A 24,498-nucleotide genomic window follows, 5' to 3' on the forward strand; every position below is an offset into this window, starting at 1 on the left:
AACACACCTGAACAAACTAATCAAGGTCTTACTAGGTATACTTGAAACACCCAGGCAGGTGTGTTAAGGGAATTTAGAGCTAAACCTTGAAGGGCACCGGACCTTCAGGAACTCGTTTGGTGACCCCTGCTGTAGATGAATGAATGAAAATAAAATCTGAATAAAAATAAAAAAGCTTTAACTGACCATTTACACGACTGAGAGAATAAATGGTCTATATGTGTTCTTTCAGCCATCATTTTCATAAAAATTAAGTCGATTTATAATCCGATGCTAACTGATATAGCATGTTGCAGTAGAACATAGCTATAAACTAATAAGCTAGATGCATGAACTCACTGTGATTGAACTATTACAGAAACAGATTTGGCTATATCAAATCTGGATAAAATCTAGTACAATTGTCTTTTTTATGAATAATTTGCATATATTTACACTAATATGACACACAATTTAATTGGTTAAAGTTATTTTATTTATAAATATAGTGTGACAACAGTCCGACACAAAAGCTGCATTAAGTGGAATGCGCAGGATGTATGTGGTAATTATAAGTACTTAAATAACAATGTGCTTTTGTCTGATTTACAAACAAATGAATGTTTTGACTCAATTCTTTGTCAAATAAAATAGTGCAAATTCAATAAATGAACAAATGAAAGCAAGTACTTGTGTATCTATAAATAAACACACGAATGGTCAAGATCATTAAAAGTACCCAGATGAACCTGTCTAGTTATCTGAGAATATTATCTTGTTATCGAATATTATGACTGACCAATGAGAATCGAGTATTTCAAAGAGATGTGTAATAAAAAGCCTAAAAACACACTGAACAACCAGTGAAGTTGGATTTATGAATAAATAAGACATGAACTGATGCTTTTAAGCAAATCTAAATAAAACCACTTCAGGGCCAAACTTTAAATTGACCAATAAATAAATAAAATAATAATCTGTATTTTGATATTTTAGCTGCACTATTGACAAATGCTTTGGTAATACATAGGCTTAATTTACAGAAATGTGCCATTTAAATTCAAGTTCACACAGATTCATTTGATGGAAGTGTCACAAGTGCCATCTAGTTCAATGATACTTGATCTGGTAACACTGGACATACAATATGAATAATGTTGCAAGTTTAGGCTGTTAGAAATGCATCTGCCGGACAGTAGTTTGAATTAAATGTAATGACTGAGCGGGAGATTAAGTTGCAGGAGCTCCAGATGTGAATTTACTTTCATTAACAAAACAGTTCCATCTGTGAGAATTTCACCAGCCCCATCTTTTATACATTCAAAGACCTTGATAAGCTCAATCTTTCACTCTATGAAAAAAATGAACAAAATCCATGACTTCAAAATAAAAGCTTTACTATATACTCCATCAATTGTTTAATAATATATTAAAGTGGTCACACTTTACAATAGGGTTCCATTAGTTAATGTATTTATTAGCATTAAAAAAGAATGAACGATGCTTGAACAGCATTTGAGAATTGTAGTTATGGCAATTTACACATTTACAACTACATTATCAAATTACAGGCATCACAGTGACACAGTTGTTAGCACGATCGTCCCACAGCAAGAGGGTTGCTGGTTCGAGCCTCAGCTGGGTTAGTTTGCATGTTCTCCCCATGTTCGCATGGGTTTCCCCTGGGTGCTCCGGTTTTGCCCCATGTGGTATAGGTGAATTGGGTAGGCTAAATTGTCCGTAGTGTATGTGAGTATATAGGGGTTTCCCAGTGATAGGTTGCAGCCGAAGGGCCATCTGCTGCGTAAAACATATGCTGGATAAGTTGGCGGTTCATTCTGCTGTGGCAACCCCAGATTAATAAAGGGACTAAGCCGAAAAGAAAATGAATGAATGAATTATCAAATTAAAAGTTATGTTTAATACCTTGCATTATGAATAACACTATGAATAACAATGCACTCTGAATAACAATAAATGACTATTTTGATGAACAAATACTGTATTCAATTATTTATTCAATGTTTGTTCATCTTAGTAAATGCATTAACTAATGGAATCTTACTGTAAAGTGCTACCAAATAAACTTGACTAGAAAAAAAATACCCTATTTCCTCTACAAAACCATTACTGTTAGTGATACTACAATAAATCAGAGCTGCATGTTGTTGGTTTGTACACTCAAACACTCTTTAAGTAGATCACTGCTGCTTGTTGAGAATGACAGTTCTGAAATATTTCATTTGAAACTCTCTTTCTAAATTACATTGACTTTTATGATGAGTACTAGAGAACTCTGGCGAATTTGCACACTTCTCACCTGGATCTCACAGTGCTGTTTAGTGGTCACATGTTCATAATAGGTGCATTCACTTAAGTTTCTTTTAGTCAAGCTGAAAAATAGCCTCTGTGGCTGACAGTTCAAAAAAAGCTAGCCCTATTTTAATCCATTTTTCAGTATTTGGAACTTAATTTTTTTCCCACTCTCAACAGAATGGCGGTGCCCATTAGTTAAGCAAATTGGTTTTTGCACTTAAAATTAAATCTCGACATAAGAAAAAAAAAAAGCCACAAAATATGACCAATTACTCGCTATCTGAAGCCTTGGGATTGCATTTATGTCAGTATTCACAAATACTTCCAAGTACTGAGTTGTCATTAACGGCTGAATGAACACCCGTCCTTTAATATTCTTGCCCTGCAACTACTCCTAATTCACGACAGCACTATAAGTCATGCTTTTTATTAAACATCTTCATTTTACCTGAGCATGCAAAGAGTAATCAAATGATAGCCATAACCATGCCATGTCACAGCCTCGAAGGTCTCCTGTCAAACAGCGGCCACAGTATGATGAATCACTAATAAACAGCGCACTGCGACATCCTTGATTAATGGCATTAAAAAAAAAAACACAGCAAGGAAAAGGGGAGGACCGTTCGACTGGGGCATGTGATTATTTTTGTTAGCATTAATCTGTGGGAGATGTCAAAGCAATGGTGATGATTTGAAAGCATCTTCCCTTCACTGTTGCGCACAGAATGGCAAACAGGAGGAAAGAGAGACAGGCTGATAGCAGGTAGTTATTTAACATTTGAGTGTTTCATGTCAAATGAATAACATCATGCCTGCTCCAGTGTCCCTGATGTACTGATGGAGGACAACAATTCACCCATGACGATCGACGAGCACAGCAAATACAGACCCAGCATGGAAATTTTCCCTGAATGATGTTTAGTCGCTCACACACGCATGCTCACCCACGCAAGAACAAACAGCCTCACACCCTTAAACCTAAATGAAATGCGAGTTGACTCATCTATAACCTTTACCCACTCGGGCCAAGCTGCAGTGCAACTTATACATCACACCGCACCAAAAATACAAATCAGCACACGCAGTTTAGTTATAATCTGCTCATATCTGCTAAAGTTGTGCACACAGAGTCTTTAACAGTTTATCATCTTCAAAACATCTTCAAAAAAGTATTTGTTTGAAAACTTAATATTTTGTCTCATTACATAAGGGTTTACTAGGGATGCACCGAAATGAAAATACTGGGCTAACAGCGAAAAAGAAAATTGGGAAGTAACTCGGCTAAAAACCAAAACTAAAAATGTGTTGTTATATTATTTAATAAAAACAACACATATAATAATAAAATCAATTATTTCATAAAATAAAACAAGTAGTTTTGTAAGAAAGTTTACATTTAACTCATATTAAATTATACAGAAAAAAAACAAGCCAATAAAATAAAGCCATTTTACTGACAGTGAAGGAGTCGAATATTTTTACAAATTTTTACATTTTAAAAGGGTTGCCATGACAGTAAAGAAGTGTTATTGCAAGCAACAGCAACAAATATCCTAGAGGAGCGCGTGGCACAAAGTAACGCGGGGTAAAATGTAACACAGAGTTTTAAGATATTTGCTCAGGGTTAACCATGGCATGCTTCCAAGGTTTCACCACAGTGTCGGCAGACGCCTTCCTGCCAATTATTTAAAAAGTTTGGCGAAATTTGGATGAAAAACACCGGAGAAACATTTTTTGCAGCATAAAAGTATTTATTAAGTATTAATATAGTCATTTTTTTAATTTTTAAAAAATCTGTGAATATATGAAGGTAAAATCTTATTTTGTTGTGATTACCGCCTTCTAGGCTAAAAGATGGAAACATTTTAAAAGACGTAAAAAAACACGCAGTGACTGCTAGCCAGTTTTGAAGAATACACGACACAGAGGAGTTAGTTGTAACAGGATGTTACAATTAAGCCACACACTGTTAGACACAAATTAAACAAACAAACTAGTTTTTGAATTTAAAGTGTAATGTTGAGAACTTTTTATATAAAAATGTTTTTTAATAGAAAATTATTTTTAAAGTCATAAAAAAAACAAGAGGAGATGGAAAAAACAACAATAAACTACTGAAGATGGAAAACAATGTGAGCGGATTAAAAGATAAAGGCAACTCTGTGTATGCAGTCTAACATAAAAAAACAAGTTTACTGGAATTTCAAGGACCCTCAAACACAAAACTTGATGTTGGTTTTGTTTATTAGTCAATTTTAAAAAGTAATGAAGCAAAGGAAAAGTTTGTCTCAACTGGGAAACGCACTTCGAAGCCTTGCGATTGATATTATGTGGGTCTTTAAGCAGACTGTGGAAGTGTGGACAGATGGAAAACGATCTTCCAAAGCCTCTTGGATCTTTTCGTGGGATGTTGGGGATATTGTTGTGGGTAGCAGAGAAGCTGTTGTTCAGTCCTCCACCCAAACATAAGTGGACTCGTGTACTCCTTCAGAGATTAGAGAGAATCTCAAACAACTCTACGGACATCATTAAAGACGGAGCTCATCTTGAGGAGAGATCTAGATCAGTGGTGCTCAACAGGGGAGCTCAAGATGATAGGAATCTATTCAAATGAGCCAAAACAACAACAAAGTATATTTAATTCATCACCTCAACGATTGGTCTTTTTCAATTTCTTAAATCAAAAAAAGAGTGATGGCTGCATTTATATGATGAAAAAAATAGTCAAAACAGTAGTAAGCAAAATATTATTACTATTTAAAATAACTGAATTTTAAGTAACATTTAAGTATTGATATGAAGACTAAGCAGTTTTTGTATTATTAATCAAGTCCCTAAAAAAATAATACTTATATTATTATTCATATGGTGCTTTATTTTTAAATTAAAATATTTCTTTTCAATATTCTTATTAAAATTATTGTTATTGTTCTTATTATTAATATTATTAAAATTATTTTTGTTGTGTGTTATCACTACAATGTTGAAAACAGTAGCACTAGTTAATATGTTTGATAAAACCATTATACATTTTTTTTTTATACTTAGTTTTTATAGATTGTTTTAGGGACATATAACCAGTGTATATAGCCAGAACTTTTGGGTGAACATCTTTTTAAATCTATGGTTTTGATAGTATGTTTTGTTTCTTTCAGAATAAACTGAAAGAGTCACGGGGCTTTGCTTATTATTATTGTGTATATTTATGCAGACTATGAGGGCCCTTGGAAGTTGACAACCAATGATCTAAGATGATTTTTCCAGCAACATGGCAGACAGAAAGTGATTGCCACAGCTGTCATTGCTCATGGATTTGTGGGTGGAAGTGATTGTTTACCTGCGTCACTCCGAGGTGGCCGTCCTACAATATTGGACATGGAAGCAATCATTAGAAAAGCTAAGACATTTGTAGCTGATCTTCCTCTCGGGATTGAAATGCAAGTTCTCATTATTTTTAATCACTGTTGTAAGAAGATATGACCCAGTGTAGCATTCGAACAGAGTTCACACTATAAAACTTGGGCATAACCAGTTACCATTGATTACATCATGCTGCGGCATGTTGAAAAACTGGTCAATTATTTCTTTGGCCTGGAAACGGCAAACCTCGACTCTGGAGATCACATAAATCAGTCTGTATTGTGTATAGACAATATTACCTCTGGCTTAGAGTTTGTTCTTATACAGACCTGAATTTACACAACAGCTCAAAACTTGGCCACTGGCAGCTACAGAATATAAAGGGGATTTAAAATGACCATGACCTTCCTGTTTCACACAACTGGGACAGAGTGTCAACTAGTAAAGAGATGAGCACATACTTGAGCAAAAGGTTACTTAATATAAGAATGTTTCTTTGAATAAAAAAAAAACACTAAAATAAAATAAAAACAATTTATGTAAACAATAACTTTTTTCATAAATGTATCTTTACTCAACTATTTGTAGTTTTTTTTAATTTAGAAAATTTTCACTTTTACAAATGAAGGTTATGAGTTGATTCAATACCTAATTTCTTCAACTTTCTTCAAGTCATTAGGATCAGTTTTTGAACTTTTAGTTTGTTGCTATCGGTTTCCTCAAATGGATTGAGTTGCCTCAACTTTTGGGTTTTACTGTGAGGAATTACACATTTTAGTGGAATGTAGTGGCATAAAGTGTAGATTATGAACACTAAGTTCAAAACTCAAAATTCTTTTTCAAAATAGCAGAATTAACTTTCAGTTATTTTTGAGCTATGACACTCATTTCATTTAATAAAGTTGACTGTTGGGTTATACAGTGTAATTATTTTTAAGTAAAAAAAAAACAAGAAAAACACGGGCTGTATAGTCTGTAAAATAGTTTATATTTTTTCAGGTTCAAAAATCAGATATAAGCAATTAAATTGTGCCTTCTTGAGTCATTGCATTAAATGATTCAGTCAAAGCGAGTCCGCAGTAAAAGACTCACTGACTTGAATGATCCAGCATGGCTGCATTCCAGTGGAAATTTTTATGCCCTTCACACACTAGTCATTCCCTAGTATATCATTGGTTATGTTACATAAATGTCCACTACTGACAGAAAAAAACATCTGAATGGGTTTAAATTAGGGATGCTCTGATCAGGATTTTTGCAGCCGATACCAAGTATCAATTCCTTGTAATGGTGATCGGTCAATACAGAGTACCGATTCTAAGCTTTATAATGCATAAAGCACATTTTCCCCTCTAAGTATGACACTTATGTGGAGATCTCTCCTTACCTAGGAGAATAAATGAAGAATGTTGCATATAATCATTTAAATATGTCTCTTATGACCATTTATCGACATGTCATAGCCAGAAGCAGCTTTACAGATAATAATAGATAAAACAAACAAAAAAATTGGTAAGAAAGCAACTAATACAAGCAATTTCACCTAAAGATTCCCTAATTTAAATCATTCAGTCAGAGCAAGTCTCCACCTAAAGATTCCCTAATTCAAATAATTTAGTCAGAGCGAGTTTCCAGTTAAAAGATTCACTGATTTAAACGATATGGTCAAAGCAAGTCTCCCTTTAACTATTTGCTGATTAAAATGATTCATTCTGAGTGAGTCTCCACTGAAAAGATTCCCTAATTTAAATTATTCAGTCAGAGCGAGTTTTCAGTTAGAGACTTGCTGATTTAAATGATCCAATCACAGTGAGTCTACAGTTAGAGATTCGCTGCTTTAAATGATCTGAGCAAAGCGAGTCTTCAGTTACTTATTCACTGATTTAAATGATTCAATATAAGTGAATCTCCACCTAAATTCCCTAATTCAAATCATTTAGTCAGAGCGAGTTTCCAGTTAAAGATTCACTGATTTAAATGATCCAGTCAAAGCGAGTCTCCAGTTAACTATTTGCTGATTTAAATGATTCATTCTAAGCGAGTCTCCACCTAAAGATTTCCTAATTCAAATCATTCAGTCAGAGCGGATTTCCAGTTAGAGATTCACTAATTTAAATGATCCAATCAAAGCGAATCTGCAGTGAAATATACACAGATTTAACCAATCTGGTCAAAGCGATTCTTCAGTTAATTGTTCACTTATTTAAATGATTTTGCTAGAGTGAGTCTCCACCTAAAGATTCCCTAATTCAAATCATTCAGTCAGAGCGAGTGTCTAGGTAAATATTCACAATCCAGTGAAAGCAAGTCTCCAGTTAACTACTCACCGATTTAAATAATCTAATCTGAGTGAGTCTGCAACTAATGATTCACCATTGAATGATAGCATGTTTAATACTTATTTATTTATATTAGCAACACTATGCGCAAATATGCAACAGCAAATAGCACTTCAGACACAAATTAAGGACATTCTGAAGAATACTGAAGTCCACTTTTCCAAATACATTTACAGGCTCAATAAATCATGCTAGTTTGAGGCATCAGATTCTTGTGCAGCGTGCAATGACTTTCCTGCCAGATGTCACCGGAAGACAAGAAATCACTAACCAGAATTGGTGAGTGTGAAATTATCCTTCAAGCTAAAATCCCAAGAGTCAAGATAGTTCATGTAGATGAAAAGCCCCCCAGCAAAAGTCACTCACTGTGACGTCCACACAGGACAGATTTACTTCTACAGGCAGGAAACTACAACCAGACCTTCCCATTAAACAAGGGCACTTAGTGACTCATGGACGAATCATTAACCAAACCTACCTCTTTCACACATGGCTAAAGGCGAGGACTTTGTCGAGCATTCACTGGGTTTATCGGTTGAACTGGCTGGCTCTAAGGCCACGACATTAATAACTCAGACCTTGAGATCCTTTAGGCATGTTATGAATCACACACGGTGAATGGCCTCTGCTCTCAACTATTTCAACTCAGCAGAAGAGGTAGAAAAAATAAAAGTGTCAGAACTACAAACATTCAGCACACTTGTCTCCCTTAATTACCTTAAAAAGATGGTGAGTCAGCAACCGTTTCTGTAACTACACAGTAATGCGGCCCACATTCTTTTTTTTCTTTTTTTTTTTTTGCCATGGCAATGTGCCGAATCTAAAAGGAATATTTTAAGAGTGAAGGAAACCAGTGTTCAGCATGAACTGGTATGACTGAGTTACACGCCTTGTATTGAAATGACATTTTCCTTATCTTCAATTAATTCAGCTTGAACGCCACACAGACTCCATATAAACTTTGTTTTGGAGATAAGTTTTAGCCTCAAATGTACAGTTAACCCCTCCCTCCCACCACCCAAAATGAATGTTTTTATATTATTTACGCTATTTTAAATTTATTTTTATTAATTAGCCTTCTTTTTGGTGCAAACTTGCACATTAACTGAATTAATTAATGGACAAATTAACAAACAAATGAACAGTCGAATAAACAAATATAAACTTTTTTTTATAAATCTTTAAAAATCTTTTATAATATTTTAGGAAGTTACCTTTTAATTTAATCAGATCTAAATGCCTAAAACTACAATTAAAACTATCACTATTTAGCCTACAGTTAGTTTACATCTAAGTTTTGAATTCATTTGAACTATCAAATGAATTAATGAATGAACAAACATATAAAAAGTCAAATGAACAAATAAATAAAAAAACATTAAAATTTGGTTTTGGAAGCATTTAAAAAATGTAAAAATGCATTTTATTTTAGGAAATTACCTTTAACTTAATTAGAAGTAAAATGCCTAAAACTTAAATTAAAACTATTATTATTTATCCTTCATTTCGGTGAAAATGAAATGCATGTGAACTAACTGAATAAATAAATGAACAAACAAATAAACAGTAGAATATATATATGCACACCTTTTAAAATTTAAATTTAAAAACCTTTAATTTAATCAGAACTAAAAATATCATTAATTATACTTCATCTCAGTCAAATCTTGCATGGAAATTGAATTAACAAATGAACAAACCAAAAAAAAAAAAAAAAAAAAAAAGCAAATTCTTTAGGAAGAATTAATGCTTTTTAAGGTCCTAAATGTACATACCTTTGCATAATATAGCAATAACTGATAAGAGAATTATTTAGAGACGTGATGCAGTACATAAACTTTTTTGTTTTGCTGGTAAGGGTCAACGAAAAGTTAATGGGAAAATCTTCGTTTAAATATTGTTTGAAACTATGTCTACAAATCTTTACACCAATTGGTTTCATCTCTATCACAACTATTTTTAAATGCTAAAATTAAAAACACCAATAATAAAAAAATACTAATAATGACTGCTATTATTAATAAAAAAGACACAAAAATAACCAAACTACACTATAATTAAGCCACAATCTCTAATTTTGTTGTGTAGTAGGACCATGTGATAATTCAGATTTTCTTTTTTAAATAGTTTGCAAAAATGTCAAAAATTCTGTTTTCTGTCAGTATGGGTGCTGTGTGAACATTATTGAGGAAAAAAATTTACTTAAATGATTTTAGCAAATGGCTGCAATATCACAAAGAGGGAAAAGTTTAAGGGGGTCAGAATACTTTCCGTTTCCACAATATACAGTTTCAGTATATTACTATAAACACTAAAACATACCTTATATTTTTATTTTTTATGCCTTTATATATTAATTCTTCTGCACAGCTGATTTAAAATAGTCTGCTACACTGAACTAAAATAATTCAATATTTAATTTGAATATTTAACCATTTTTAAAGAAATTACAAGCATTACATTGAATTTAACATTGAATTTTACATTACAAAAAAGTATTTTCTTATAAGACATGCTCCAAAACTCTAACAACAATTCACCTCAAAAGATCATTTCTTATAGTGTAGCAGCAGAATATATGACTCTTTTATAAGATGCATGTATATTGCAAGCACTGGTAGTACCTTAAGCAAATTTCCAGTGCTTGAGGAGTTATCTAAAGTAGATATTCGTTTAACATGCCCACAAGAAGTGATCTCTGACTCTCAGTGCTCCTACACACAGTTTCGTACCATCATAAGTTCCGCTCTCCAGCAGCAGGCCGCTCTCCTCCAGCACACGAAACTCCCCCACGCTGATGAAATTATAGTCCACTCCTGGAACCTCCCCTTCGCGAGGCTGTCTCGTGGTACCTGCCAAAGACAGACAATATTAAAGAAATATGTCTTCAACTAGGAGCAATTGTTGCTGTTTTCCAACTCTAAACTCATACTGGATCTAGTCTGGTGTTTCAAGTGAAATATATTCTGCACAACCAATAATCTAATGCTGTAAATGGTCCGAAAACCACATGGCTTTGAACTTTTGTTACTTTACACTGCTGCACTGATTTTCTTTTGTTGGTTCGCCTCAATATTTTAATTTAAAGGAATACGTAGATATTGTATATTGCATTTATGTTGGATAAATAGCTCTGGATCTGTCATACTCTAAGATTATGCATATGATATGAGCAATTAAACCTTCTTTAGAAAGAAATAATGCATTTAACGAGCACCTATGATGAAAATCTGTTGTAAGCTGTTTGTAGAGAACTGTGAGTAAGTATAGTGTGTCCACAATCATATTGGAGTGATAGAAACACAATAAGTCGACGTTAAAATAGGATCCAAATCCCTCCCATTTTGAGGCCCACTGCATTGTGATGTAGGGGTGCAGTTTCCACAATTAATTACTTAACGAATTACAGCGATTTTAGCGTCTTTACTTATTCACCACAGCTGCATGTCAGTACAATTATAAAAGAAGACGCTTCAATCCCGGTTTGTGGACATTAAATCAGGTTAATTTTGTACATTAACATAAAGGATATCCATACAGCAGTGGACATTACCGTGTATTCTGTCACATGTGCATGCAAAAGTGCACATTGTGGGTTACTCATCTTTGCAACTCCACAACAAATACATCAAATAATCATTGGTAAATATTCTACTGTAGTATTTCTCACAAACGTTACATGAGATCTGCTTCCACCATGTCTGTCACTGTGCAGTTTATCTAACGTAGCCGAGGCGGCACTCTGCACTCTGACAGGCACGTGAGAACGGTGGACGGGGAGAACTAGCATTAAAGGTACAGGCAACAAAAACAGCTACATGGTGTTCAGAGCAGAAAATCCCAATATTCTAAAAGGTATAATAAGTAATCTGATGGGTGTTTTGAGCTGAAAAGACACAAAAGACTTCTCTCGGCCCTTTAATGTACCTAAATGTACATACTGTAAGTGATTTTCTCCTTTTTTGCTACATAATGCAAGACATGATGCTGTATATTAACTTTTTTTGTTTGTTATTCTGGGAAGGGCCACTGAAAATTTTATAAGGAAAATGTTCAAATATTATTCACACACATGCACATAGAAATTATTTCTGCAAACCTTTTCACAATTTCATTTCAATCACAACTAGCTATTTTCACAATAATATTTTTTTTTTCTAAATTGCTGGTGTACAAGGAAAAAAAACCTTAAATGACAAATACTAAAATGAAAACATGATGAAGAAAGAATACAATGAAAAATAAATAATAACATAGCATAATATGATAATTAATCAAATGAAAACAAATGTTTAAAAAAAAATTAAATATAGTTTTATTTAGGGCTGCGGCCGCTGCACGATATTGGGAAAAAAATCATACCGCCATATTTTGGGGGTGGGGGAGGCTGGTTGATTAGGATTATTCTACATAACACATAATAAAATTAAAAGCATAGATAAGTACAAAATAGCAAAGATGAAGATGAAAGAAATGGATTTTCTGAGAAGTCTTTATAGTATTCAGACACAACTTGAACAATTAAATGCAAAATATTACTGTATAGGCTTCATCATATAGATATCCAAACAAATAATTGTTGTAATCTAAAGCTGCAAACAGAATTGATTGGGCTTATAAGCTCTCTTGAACTGCTTAATAATAATCACAGGCCTAAAAACATGCAAATGATTAACGTTCACTACATAATGCATACATTTAGCAATGGCAAACTTGCTCAGCTATAATCATGACTGGACATTGCATGTGCTACGATGTGACGATTGCAAAAGTGTGCATTCCGATACTGATGCTGATACGGTATATTGTGCAGCCTAGTCTGCTTTGTTGTTTTTGTTGTTGATAGATTTGCACCCACAAATTGTAAAAAAAAAAAAAAAAAAAAAACTGCAAATATGATTTAATTCCATTTCAAATAAATATACGCTTGCCTTGACATTAGTGTTTCCCAGTGTTAGTGTTAAAGTGAGCTTATGAATATGACTATTTATATACAAATATACAACATTTATATGGATGAAAACGACATCACATATTACATATAATGTACATAAACACACACACTGTGGTTCTTTTTAGTGTCAGTATTGATTTCCAACTTATTCTCAGTGAAAGAAAATGCAAACAGGATCTCTGACAATAGTGACTCTTTAAAAAGAATGACACTTGTTAGCCTTTATTGTTGACAACAGCCTCAACATCCATATTTTCTGCTGCAATGTCTCGATCATAACTATGGTTTACACACTGCTTGCTTCATCACTAAAGTTTGTCAAACCTGACAGTCACACACACACACACACCCACACACCCACACATATACACACAGCAGCCACTGTGGGGCGAGAGCCCAGATGCCAGTTCCTGTGTTGGAGGAGGATAAACAAACAATTAGCTCTGCAGTTTGCACAAGCCACATGAAACACTGCCAGCTGCTTAAACACCTCACCATCCACCCCAGCATGCTGCCACACAGCCCGCACAATTCACAAATACCTACAAAGAGAATGCAGACCTTCCTGGCCCTCTTCTGAATCTATTCCTGCTCTTCAAAAACTGCTTTCAAGCACCAAATCTCAAAGTTAGTGCAAAAGGGGAGTTATTATGCAAAACTTGCTTTATATAAACTGTTGTTTGAGCATTTGTACACCATGTCCAAACAAAGTGAGTGGAAAACTAGCTCATAATAATTACTTCACTTCATAATGACTCGTTAATCACAAATGTGAAATTTCAAAATAAGTGTCTGAAAGATTTCCTGCTCCTGTGACATCATAAGCCCTGCCCATTATAAGCCCTGCCCATTATAAGCTCTGTCCATTATAAGCCCCTGTAAGCATAGATCTATAAGAATCCCTGTACTCAAAAAAATATTCTTATTAAGCTACTTACATAATTCAGACAAGAGGGGGTGAAATTACGGAAGTTTTCCAGGAGAAATAACAAAACAGGAGGATGGCGAGAAATGGGTCTGAAACATGGGAGACTCCCGGAAAAAACGGAAGTGTTGGCAGGTATGGACAAGAGCAGAGAGCGATTTTTTATTTACATTAATAGCATAAACAGCAGTAGTGCTTTATGTTGCTATAGTTAAATACACAAAGTGAATATAAGGCCCTGTCCACATGAACATGGGTATTTTCGAAACTGCAGGTTTTTTTCTAAGAGCTTTTTTTTTTTATTAATTAAATTTTTTTTTACCACAAAAACGCAGCTTCAGGTGACTCCAAAACTCCAGTTACAGTGTAATTGTGGCCACTAAAACAGAGTTTGGACGGTTGTGTTCACACCAAATACAGAAGATGCAATTGAGGCAAATTCCACGCATCCGCACCTCTGTTCTCACATTTCCATTGACTTTATATGCAATTTACTTAAATTCTTAATTCCACATTGGGTGTGAAACCTCTATGAAAGGCTTTTATCACAAATCAGAGCTTTTTAAAAAAAAATGAATGCAGGAAAAACTGTTTCTAAAAATACCCTGCTACATGTGAGCATAACCTAAAAGGGATTTGTGGTCAGCACTGTGTATCTGATATGCCTGCGTGTAATTGATGGTTTATGTACAATACTGATGTAAAAGTGAACTTAAGTTTAATTCTCATGCATCTTTCACAACTATATTACTCTGTGTACTTCTGATGGGTTTACCAACCTCACTTTAAAGCAAATGCAGATGATAGACTTAAATAACTGCAATAAAAGGGTTGCCAAAGGTAGTTGGCACTAATCAATACTTTAAAAAATAGGGATAACTTTCAGAGCCATTCACAATCCTATCTATTGAGCACATGAACATGATGGCCAATCAGCAGCATTTAAGAACTGCTCAAGAGAGCTCAAATGTTATCAGGAAATGTTTTTTTTTTAAATACTTGTATTGACTGGTAAAGAAGTTTGAGCTTTTGACAACAATCACTTAAGACATTCTCAGGCATGGGACCTAAAGGCTAGACCTTCTTCAGATAATGGGGCGGAGACCAGCAACTCACTTACATTTAAATAGACACATACAGTATATCCAAATTTTATTTACTTCCAGTAAAAAATAAGCATATGCAGCATGCTATTATAAATAAATTATATATTGGGTTTTTCGAGCAACACCTTTAAAAGAAACATTCAGCAAAAGCAGAAGAATGGGACTACAGTATATACAGTTGAGGTCAAAATTATTAGCCCTCCTGTGAATTTATTTTTCTTTCACAAATATTTCCCAAATGATATTTAACAAAGCAAAGAATTTGTCACCGTATTTCCTATAACATTTGTCTCAAGGAGAAAGTCTAATTTGTTTTATTTTGGCCAGAATAAAAGTAGTTTAATAAAAATGAAAACATTGTAAGGTCACTATTATTAGCCCCCTAAGCAATATTTAAGTCTACAGAACAAACTATCATTATACAATGAATTGCTTAATTACCATAACTTGCCTAATTAACCCAGTTAAGCCTTTAAATGCCACTTTAAGCTGAATACTATATCTTGAAAAATCTGTAATAATATGTACGGTCATCATGACAAATATAAAAGAAATCAGTTATTAGAAATGAGTTATTAAAACTATTATGTTTAGAAATGTGTTGAAAAAATCTGCCCATTAAACAGAAAGTGGGTGAAAATATATAGGAAATTTTGACTTTAACTGTAGTTATAAAATTAGTATATAGAATTAACAGTATATAGAGTACATACCACAACATGGGAGGGCCAATCCACCAGAAAGAAACAGAGAACTCAAAAAAGTTCTGATTTGAACCAGCCTTCAAAATCTAATGTCACCTATCACACTGCAGATATGAATACAAATGTATTTTTATTTCATACGGAGTACTAATATTAGCAATAAAGAACAAGATGTTTATTTTGACACGCATGGAATGTGGCATGAATAACATTCACACCTCAGTAAACGCTCAGCTGTGAGCTCTCTTAACAAGCTTGAAAAAGACTTGCAGAAGCATAAAGAATTAAATCCTTTAAGACTGACCCACCTTAGGCACTTTATTTCTGCATGAGTATATATATATATTTTTTTTTATATCTGCAGATGAAGCAGAGAAGAGCTGCATTCGTGCTATAACTGATATTAATGCCAGCAGGAGCAGGGAGGGAGATAGAGGTTTTAGACCAGCTTCAAGGATTATGTGCCAATTTGGACTCCGGGTGTTCTTCTTTTCTCACTTTTTTTTTTAAGGACATGACTTTAAAGACTTTCCTATTCCTGTATCCAGTGAGACATGTACAATAGTCCATTTACAGTTTTCAAATGAGTATGAAAGCCAGTGCAGTCACAAACAGAATAAATGTTACTAATCTTCATGTACCTTTTTATAACTTATCTTTTACAATGACCACATCTGTACACCAGGAAAAGCCCATCCAAAAATGAAATGTGGGCTGTAATGTTTTATACATTTGACTAAAAATATAGTTTGAAAAATTACCCAAGAAAAAAACCCCAAAATGATTTATTTTACTAATATTTTACAAATTAACTTCTTTCATGCTCCTTGGAAGAAAATACTTTTGGAACAACATAAAATTGAGCAAAGACAAATGAAATATACATTAATGACTCACAATGTCCTTCAGTCAATAATGAATAAAATATTAATTTGAGTACCAATTTTTCAATAAACTAACTTGCCTGAATGGTTTGTTTCTCTATTTTAACTCTTAGATTCCCATTTGTACTCTTTAAAATATTACATTTTGTTTTTTTGATATGCAGGTTAATTAATCTTTTAACAGAAAATGTCTAGTTTAAGTATGAGTAATGTGCATGAGTAATGTGCAAAATATGGCTCACAAATTGTTATTATTTTGTCACCATCTATAAAACAAGTTTTAATAATCAAAACAATTTCTGTTAATTAATTTATAAAATTATTACATTTCACACACACAGAAAAAAAGCATCTTTTTTACTCATTCTTAGAAGTTAATTAGACATTAATAAAAAAAAAAAAACTTTGGAAACCAAAAAAAATAAAAAATAAAAAATTACACCACACTGAATTTTAACATATGGACCAAAATATCTTTATGATCTTATAATATATAATACAGGTTTGAATGAAATTCAGTGAGTAAATGATGATTTTTTTTTTTCTGGGTGAACCATCTCTTTAAATCAAATCAATGTATTATTAACTCACCGATTCACATGTAAATTCTTCAAAATAGTAGTTTTGTGAACAATTTTTTATGATATGCAGATTAATCTTTTTACAGAAAGTCGGAGTAATGTGCAACTTTTAAAATATGGCTCACAATTTTTTAAAAACTTTTATCTATAAAACTATTTTTAATAATGAAAAAATGTTCAGTTAATTAAATAAAAAATATATATATATTAATTTTCACACAAAAAATTAAGAATAAAAATCCTATTTCTAACATTTAAACACTTCATTCAAGTCATTATTTACTTATCCTTATAGGTTAATTAGAGTATATATATATATATATATATAAAAACATTTAATAACATCTTTTGTATTCAACAAAATTCTAGGTTTGAATGACATTCGGTGAGTAAAAGATGTGTTTTTTTTTTTCAATTCTGGGTGAACCATCTCTTTAAATCAAAGCAATGTATTATTAAACACTGGGTGTGATTAAATGGCAGTGTTGCTCCTCGCTGTCCTTCACCTTTACTGTGATTAATAACGTACAATTAAATCATTATTTGAATATTTTACTTGACTGAAGCCTCTAAGATGAACTGTGACAGCTAATTCTGATATTACTGCTACAACCGGTGCTATTAAATATTATTAGACCTGTCCATCATCTGACTCTCTGCCCCAACGTTTCTGATTATACTGGTTACAAAAATGTGAATGGAGGCCTGTGTGTCAGAACACTGCTTTAAAGGGACAGTGAATGAGAATGTCATTAAAGGTTTCAGGTCGGCCCACACACCGGGATATTGAGTCGCAGCAAACCAAATATCTGCTCAGGCCTGGTGTCCATTAAAATCCCCAAACATAGCGAGTCATATACCAGGTGCAGAACTCACTTAAAGAAAACAGCCCGAAAATACAGACCAAACTGATTTTTCATTTACTGACAATACAGTAAACAGTGCTTGCTGTTGCATTGCTAGCTGGAACAACTAGGGTGGGCCGTTGCTATGCAGCCACTAAGTGACCAGGGGCCTGTTTCAGAAAGGAGGTTAACTGAAAACTCAGAGTATTTTAACCCTGAAATGAGTGAAACTCTGGGTTTTCCGTTTCAAAAAGGCAGGTTTGTTGAACTCGAGAAAGCAGGGTAAGTCAAGCCTGTTTCTGAAAGAAAGGTAACTTTAACTCAGAGTCAGTTACTGTGGTAACTTACTCTGTGAATCTAACCTGGTCAGAAGCAGGTTTTATTCTCTAAACTCAGAGTTTCTGTCGGTCTCCTCCCCTTTTTTAAAGATGAAGCGGTATTTCTCGCCTTAGCCTTATGTCTCCACCCACCTATTTTAATGCTCATTTTGTATACGTGCATAAAAACGATTGATGGAAACGTCATGATGCACATAACTTTTAAAAATATGCATAAAAAACGCGCATAACTGAGTAGGATACACTTTTATTCGATAGAAAATGTGCGCATAAACTACGATGGAAACACTTTTACTGAACAAATTACAGTATGTACATTAAAAAAAAGATCATGATCATTTGATAATGAAAATGTGTGTAAATGAACAAACCAGCAGGCTGAGCACACTGTAACACGTCTTAAATATTGTTTTAGTCATTCTAAAATGCCTTAACTGTTTCAGTATTAGTGTATATTAATTACCTCCGAACGTCTGGTGCGTGAGTCTCCGCGTCTCATGGCTTCAGACGCCCCCACGTGTTCATTGTGTTTCAGCATTGTCTTCTGACATCGAGGCGCAAGTACATTAATTAGGCTAAATAAAGAATTAATTGACGCAGCTTCTTCTACCACAGTAAGTTCTGTTTTTACTGTTGATATTTGGTGCCAGTTTAATCAGAAAGTGACGATTTTTTTCTCTTTGACTCATTGGATGGAATTTTATTCGCATCTTTTATGCAATATTCCAGTTTTGCACATACATTTATGTAATATATTTGGATGGAAACATATATATAGCTATTGCCTACATTTTAGTCACACACAGAAGAACTGTATGAGAATGGCTTCCTTTTTTAATAAATAATTAAATTAAATTCACCTTCGACATGCATGTAACTAGATTAATGGGATTATTATTCTTTCTAAAAATTATTTTTAGTACTGCTTACCTTCTAAATGTTATATTAACCTCTATCACTTGATCAATAAAAAAGGCAGACACACAAGTGCACTGTTAAATCATTTAAAACTAATAAATGTATAAAAAAAAAGTTTAGAAAAAAATATAAACATCACAAATTACATTACTTATTTTATTATACTTAAATATTTAAATACTTAAAAAGTGAAATTAGGCATTAACTTGAACAGCTGTTTTCCCACGCTAACTGTCTCTTCTTCACTGATGGTTGCTTCTTTTCAAATATATACACTCATATTTGCTATAACTTTGCATGAGAACAAGTTCAGCTGGAGAAAGAAATGGTGATCTCTTTTATAAGATGTTGCCATAGTCACTCGTAATGTCTGCGCTCCATAATGCCTTTTTAAAGTCACGGTGTGCGCGCTTAACTCTGAGTTGGTCTACTCGAAGTTGATTGACCCAACTCAGATCAGCTGTTCTGAAACTGAAAACTCAGAGTTTTTAATCTCTCGGTAAATCAACTCAGAGTTCAAGTTTAAACTCTGAGTTGTTTGAACCTCCTTACTGAAACAGGCCCCAGGTAAAGCCGGACATAAATAAAAATAAGGCCCAAACCCAATTCTATTTTTATACCCCTACTTCTTGGCCCTTCAAAGAGGGTGTGAAGAGGAAGGGCTTCAAAATTAACCCCTAAAAATGGGACAGCACTACAACACCTGCACACGTCATCACATGTCATTGCAATCTCTTACTACATATGAGACTGACAATCCCGACTGCTGCAGTTATTCAAGTTGCATTATTTTTTTGCCTTTTATCTTTAAGAAATCACTGAAGGTAACAGTATTATGTTATCATAATGATGTGGCAATAAGCTTGTAACTGTACTGTGCATTTACATCGGGGCCATATTCATCTATGTAAACAAAAGAAAAAAACATTTACATTATAGCAGACACTGTAAAAAGGTCATTCCCAACCACTAGACTTTTCTGACAGGGTATTTCAGTGTCATTGAGTGACAGATTTAAAAATGTATGTTGTGGGACTTCTATATAGGAGTTGTTATTATTATGGATTATAGATAGCAATATTTAGCCGTTTTAATTTAAAAGCATGACGGTTATGAATGTATTAAAACATAGGTTTGTTTATTGTAAAAATACATAATACTGACAAAAAATTACTCATTTGCGCATCTCCTGAAAGTGAAGCTATACTGTCGTTTTAGATGGTGTATTCTGGAAAATTTTTGTACCCCTTGGTTTTGAGTGTGGTTCTGAAAAATCTCAGTTTTAAGGGCTATTCAGCGCTTCCCCTTAGCTAAAGAGAATTGGGACACCCCGACTCCTTCATAGTAAGGCTGTAAGGGATGGGTAAAGGGGTAGAATTGGGAATTGTATTAAAAAATAGATTAAAAATGCGTATGTGGGTATGCTGAGTATCATATTCAATCCATACATTTTTTGGTTCATTCAATATTCCATTAAAATTAACATACACAAAGAGCCAAATGAGAGTAAACAAATCAGTTTTAAGAGAGTCATACCTACAGTGTTTTCAAGTTTTGTTCGAATCCAGTAAAAATGTCAATTAACACCCAGAGAATAACCATTTAAAATATTCTAACAATAATTCAAAATGCAGGATGCATGATTATTAAATGAAAAAGGCTGTTATAATGGTAGAAATGTATAATCACATATAAAATTAAAAGTTTTCCGTTTTTTTTGCTCTATAATTAAAAGCCAGCTTTGCATTTGATATTATTATTATTATTGTTATTATTATTACTACTACTACTCATTCATTCATTTTCTTGTCGGCTTAGTCCCTTTATTATTCTGGGGTCGCCACAGCAGAATGAACCGCCAACTTATCCAGCAAGTGTTTAAGCAGCGGATGCCCTTCCAGCCGCAACCCATCTTTGGGAAACATTCACATAAACACTCATATAAATATAGTATATAATAAAATATACAGACAATTTAGCCTACCCAATTCACCTGTACTGCATGTCTTTGGACTGTGGGGGAAACCAGAGCACCAGGAGGAAACCCACGCAAACGCAGGTAGAACATGCAAACTCCACACAGAAACGGCAACTGACCCGGCAGCGACCCAGCGACCTTCTTGCTGTGAGGCGAACGTGCTACCCACTGCGCCACTGCATCGCCTACTACTACTACTACTTATTATAATATATTATCATTAATTATAATTATTATGTTGTTGTTGTTGTTTTTATTATTATTAATATTATTATCATTATCATCATCATCATCAAATAGAATTATTATTAAAATAAAAAATGCTATATTTATATGAAAAGCTCTGTAGCCCTGTTTTATTGTGAGACTGCTGGATTTTTATATTTTAACCATTTTAAAAAAATGTCAAATTAAAATATTAATTAAAATACAATTAAACACAATTAAAATAATATTGATAAACAATTCTAAATAATTCTAAAATGGACTCTAAACTTAAAAAAAGTTAGTCTTACATAAAAACCTGCAAGAATTAACATAATTCACACAAAAAAGACCTTAACTTAACAATTTCACAATTACACTAAATTTAATTTTTGGACTCATTAAATTGCACCAAAGCACCAACAAGGCACCAGGGAGCATTTCAAGCAAAGCTTTAATCATTTAGAAGTCTAGAATTGTGTCAGATATGATACTCGGAGTTTATAGGGTTAAGGTTATAAAATCCCACCCCGTGTGTGTGTGATCTTCAAGTCTCTGAGGCTCTGGCTTTTCTTTCATCTGTAGCGCAGTAGAAAAGACTTTCTGAAGAACATTTCAACTGTTCTTGTCTGTGAAATTTTCAATGACACTCAGTGGGGTCCAAAACAGTCCTAAATCCCACTGACTTTCATTGTATATCAAATAAACAAAAAAATGGAGACTTTTGTGAAACGTCTTCTTTTGTGTTTCTCAGACAGGTTTGAAACAACATGAGAGAGAAAAGATGATTACACAATTGTCATTTTTGTGTGAACAGCATTTTCTTTGAAATCTCTACCCCTAAGTATGAGCAACATTAACAGATAAGTGCCTTAATAAACAGCACTAATTAAACGATTACACCACAGCCTGAGAGAAAAAAACCCTAATTAAAGATGTGCGAGTAATTAAGGCATATGTTTCTCTAAATCACTGGTTTGTGGCCAGACCACAAATTTAGCACGACGAGAGAGAGAGATAAAGAGAGAGGGAGAGAGGGAGAGGGAGATGGAGAGAGAGAAACATACATTTTGTTATTATGTACTAGTTTTCTGGCATTGATGTAGTTAAGTAAAAAAGATGGTTGCTTTCCTCCAGACAGTCTGTGTCTGAAAAACACTGCCAAGAAATTACTGAGCCAAGAATTTCTGCATTACCCAACCGGTTTAATCGATCATGATTAAATGACAATGGATCAAACAGTAAAGGCATTGGAAGTATGGAAACTAAATTTAGAACAAGAGAAATGGGGAGAATCAAGCATGATCAAGATTATAATTATATCAGCCAAGATGTGCAAATTCAAAAAGACTGATTTACACAAAGAATGTCAACTATTATGGTGATTTTAGCATCCACAGCAATGATCATAGTTATGTCAAGAATGCATTACTGTTATGCTGGCTGCTGCTTTAACCCTCATTTTATAATTTCATCCTAAATATTTTTTATATTTGCGGCTTTTCATAAAACTTATCTGGTTCTTTAAAAACCTTCAAAAAGATCTGGCACCCCTTTTTAGAGGATCTGCGGATTAACTCTCTTGATCCTTAAAACGGTGCACTTATTCTTTCATTCAATAATTTTCCTTCGGTTTAGTCCAGGGGTGGCCAACCCTGTTCCTGGAGAGCCACCTTCCTGCAGATTTCAGTTGCTACCCATATCAAACACACAATTAATTAGGACCTGAACACCATGTGATAATTATAGGCAGGTGTGTTTGATATGAGTTGCTGAGCTGAAATATGCAGGAAGGTGGCTCTCCAGGAACAGGGTTGGCCACCCCTGGTATAGTCTATTTCAGAGGTCACCGCAGCAGAATGAACTGCCAACTATTCCAGCATATGTTTTACGCAGTGGATGCCCTTCCAGGCTTTATTATTATTATTATTAATGTTTATTATTATGGTAATGGTAATAAAAGCAACAAGGAGTAATAATTTCATTTGAAACTACATACAGTACAAGTAATAAATGAATATTTATTAAGTACTAAACTATTTAATATTTTTATATATATTTAATAAATGCCGCCTTGCTGAACAGAATAATGTTAAGTAAACTATTAAATAAAATGATTAATTTAAAAAAAATAATAAACTGACCCCAAACTTTTGACCGGTATAGTGTAGATTAGTGGGTCAGTTTAATAAAACAATTTAATTTGCATGTTGAATATAATAGAAAATTGGTGATAGACTGTGCTTTTGGTAAATTTTATTTATTTGTTGGATGCAAATCTTTTTAAATGCATTAAAGGACAGCACATATATTAGCCTTAATCTGGAGTTTGTTCACCCTCCCCCTATGCTAAAATCTAATTGATGGAAGTGACTTAAAGTTAATTTCTTATAATAATAATATAATCAACTACACAGCAACACTATATGATATAGTATAAGAAAAAGGGAGTGGTTGCATGCACAGCTAAAGTGCTAAAACTAATATACTGTAACCAATCCAAAGTGCTCCCATTGCCCATCATCCCACCTTTTGAAATTACAGAGCAAAGACTGTGTTACTGACACTGTAATTATTGTCTGATCAGCCGGTGTGTGATGGCTACACAGAGGTGAGTGTAGTCTGCACTAACACATTTAATGAGATGAGAGTGTGAATGTGTGTGTACTCACAGGGAATAGTGCGCAGGTACAGATTATCCCGGATCACCTGCTGGAGCTTGTGGTCCAAAGAGCCTTTCTGGAACTGCAGGCTGAGGTAGTGACGCAGATCTGTGTTCAACACCTTACCTGGAGAGATACAACAGTACTTAATCAGTTTTGTATAGTTGGAAGAAACTACTTTTATAGTCATTTTGTTTTCAATTTGAGATATAAATAGTATTCGTTAAAACATGAATAACAATTTTATGCTGTTACTTTCCACATTCAGTTTTTCTGCACACATAAACACATGGAATTTTCAGACACCAGACTGTTTTTGCACATGTGTATGCATGGCTCTGCATAAAACAATCATGAACCTCTTAACCTCCCTCAACCTTCATGATGCTCAGAAAACTCAGGAC

The 24,498-nt window shown here is 33.7% G+C and overlaps 1 protein-coding gene across 5 annotated transcripts in view; it reads right to left on the reverse strand.

Annotated features, from left to right (window-relative positions):
• Positions 1–24,498, reverse strand: part of magi3a (membrane associated guanylate kinase, WW and PDZ domain containing 3a) — a 259,059-nt gene that overhangs the window by 89,018 nt on the left and 145,543 nt on the right. For all 5 annotated transcript variants that reach the window (XR_012398355.1, NM_001365194.1, NM_001365193.1 and 2 more), the window contains 2 exon segments: positions 24,104–24,220; positions 10,727–10,846 (listed from right to left, as the gene is read on the reverse strand). Coding sequence is in view for 4 of the 5 variants with exons in the window: in NM_001365194.1 (NP_001352123.1) it covers positions 10,727–10,846; positions 24,104–24,220 (237 nt within the window). In the remaining variant the exon portion in view is untranslated.

This window comes from Danio rerio, chromosome 23, assembly GCF_049306965.1.
Source record: "Danio rerio strain Tuebingen ecotype United States chromosome 23, GRCz12tu, whole genome shotgun sequence".
In the NCBI taxonomy this organism is placed as follows: Eukaryota; Metazoa; Chordata; class Actinopteri; order Cypriniformes; family Danionidae; genus Danio; species Danio rerio.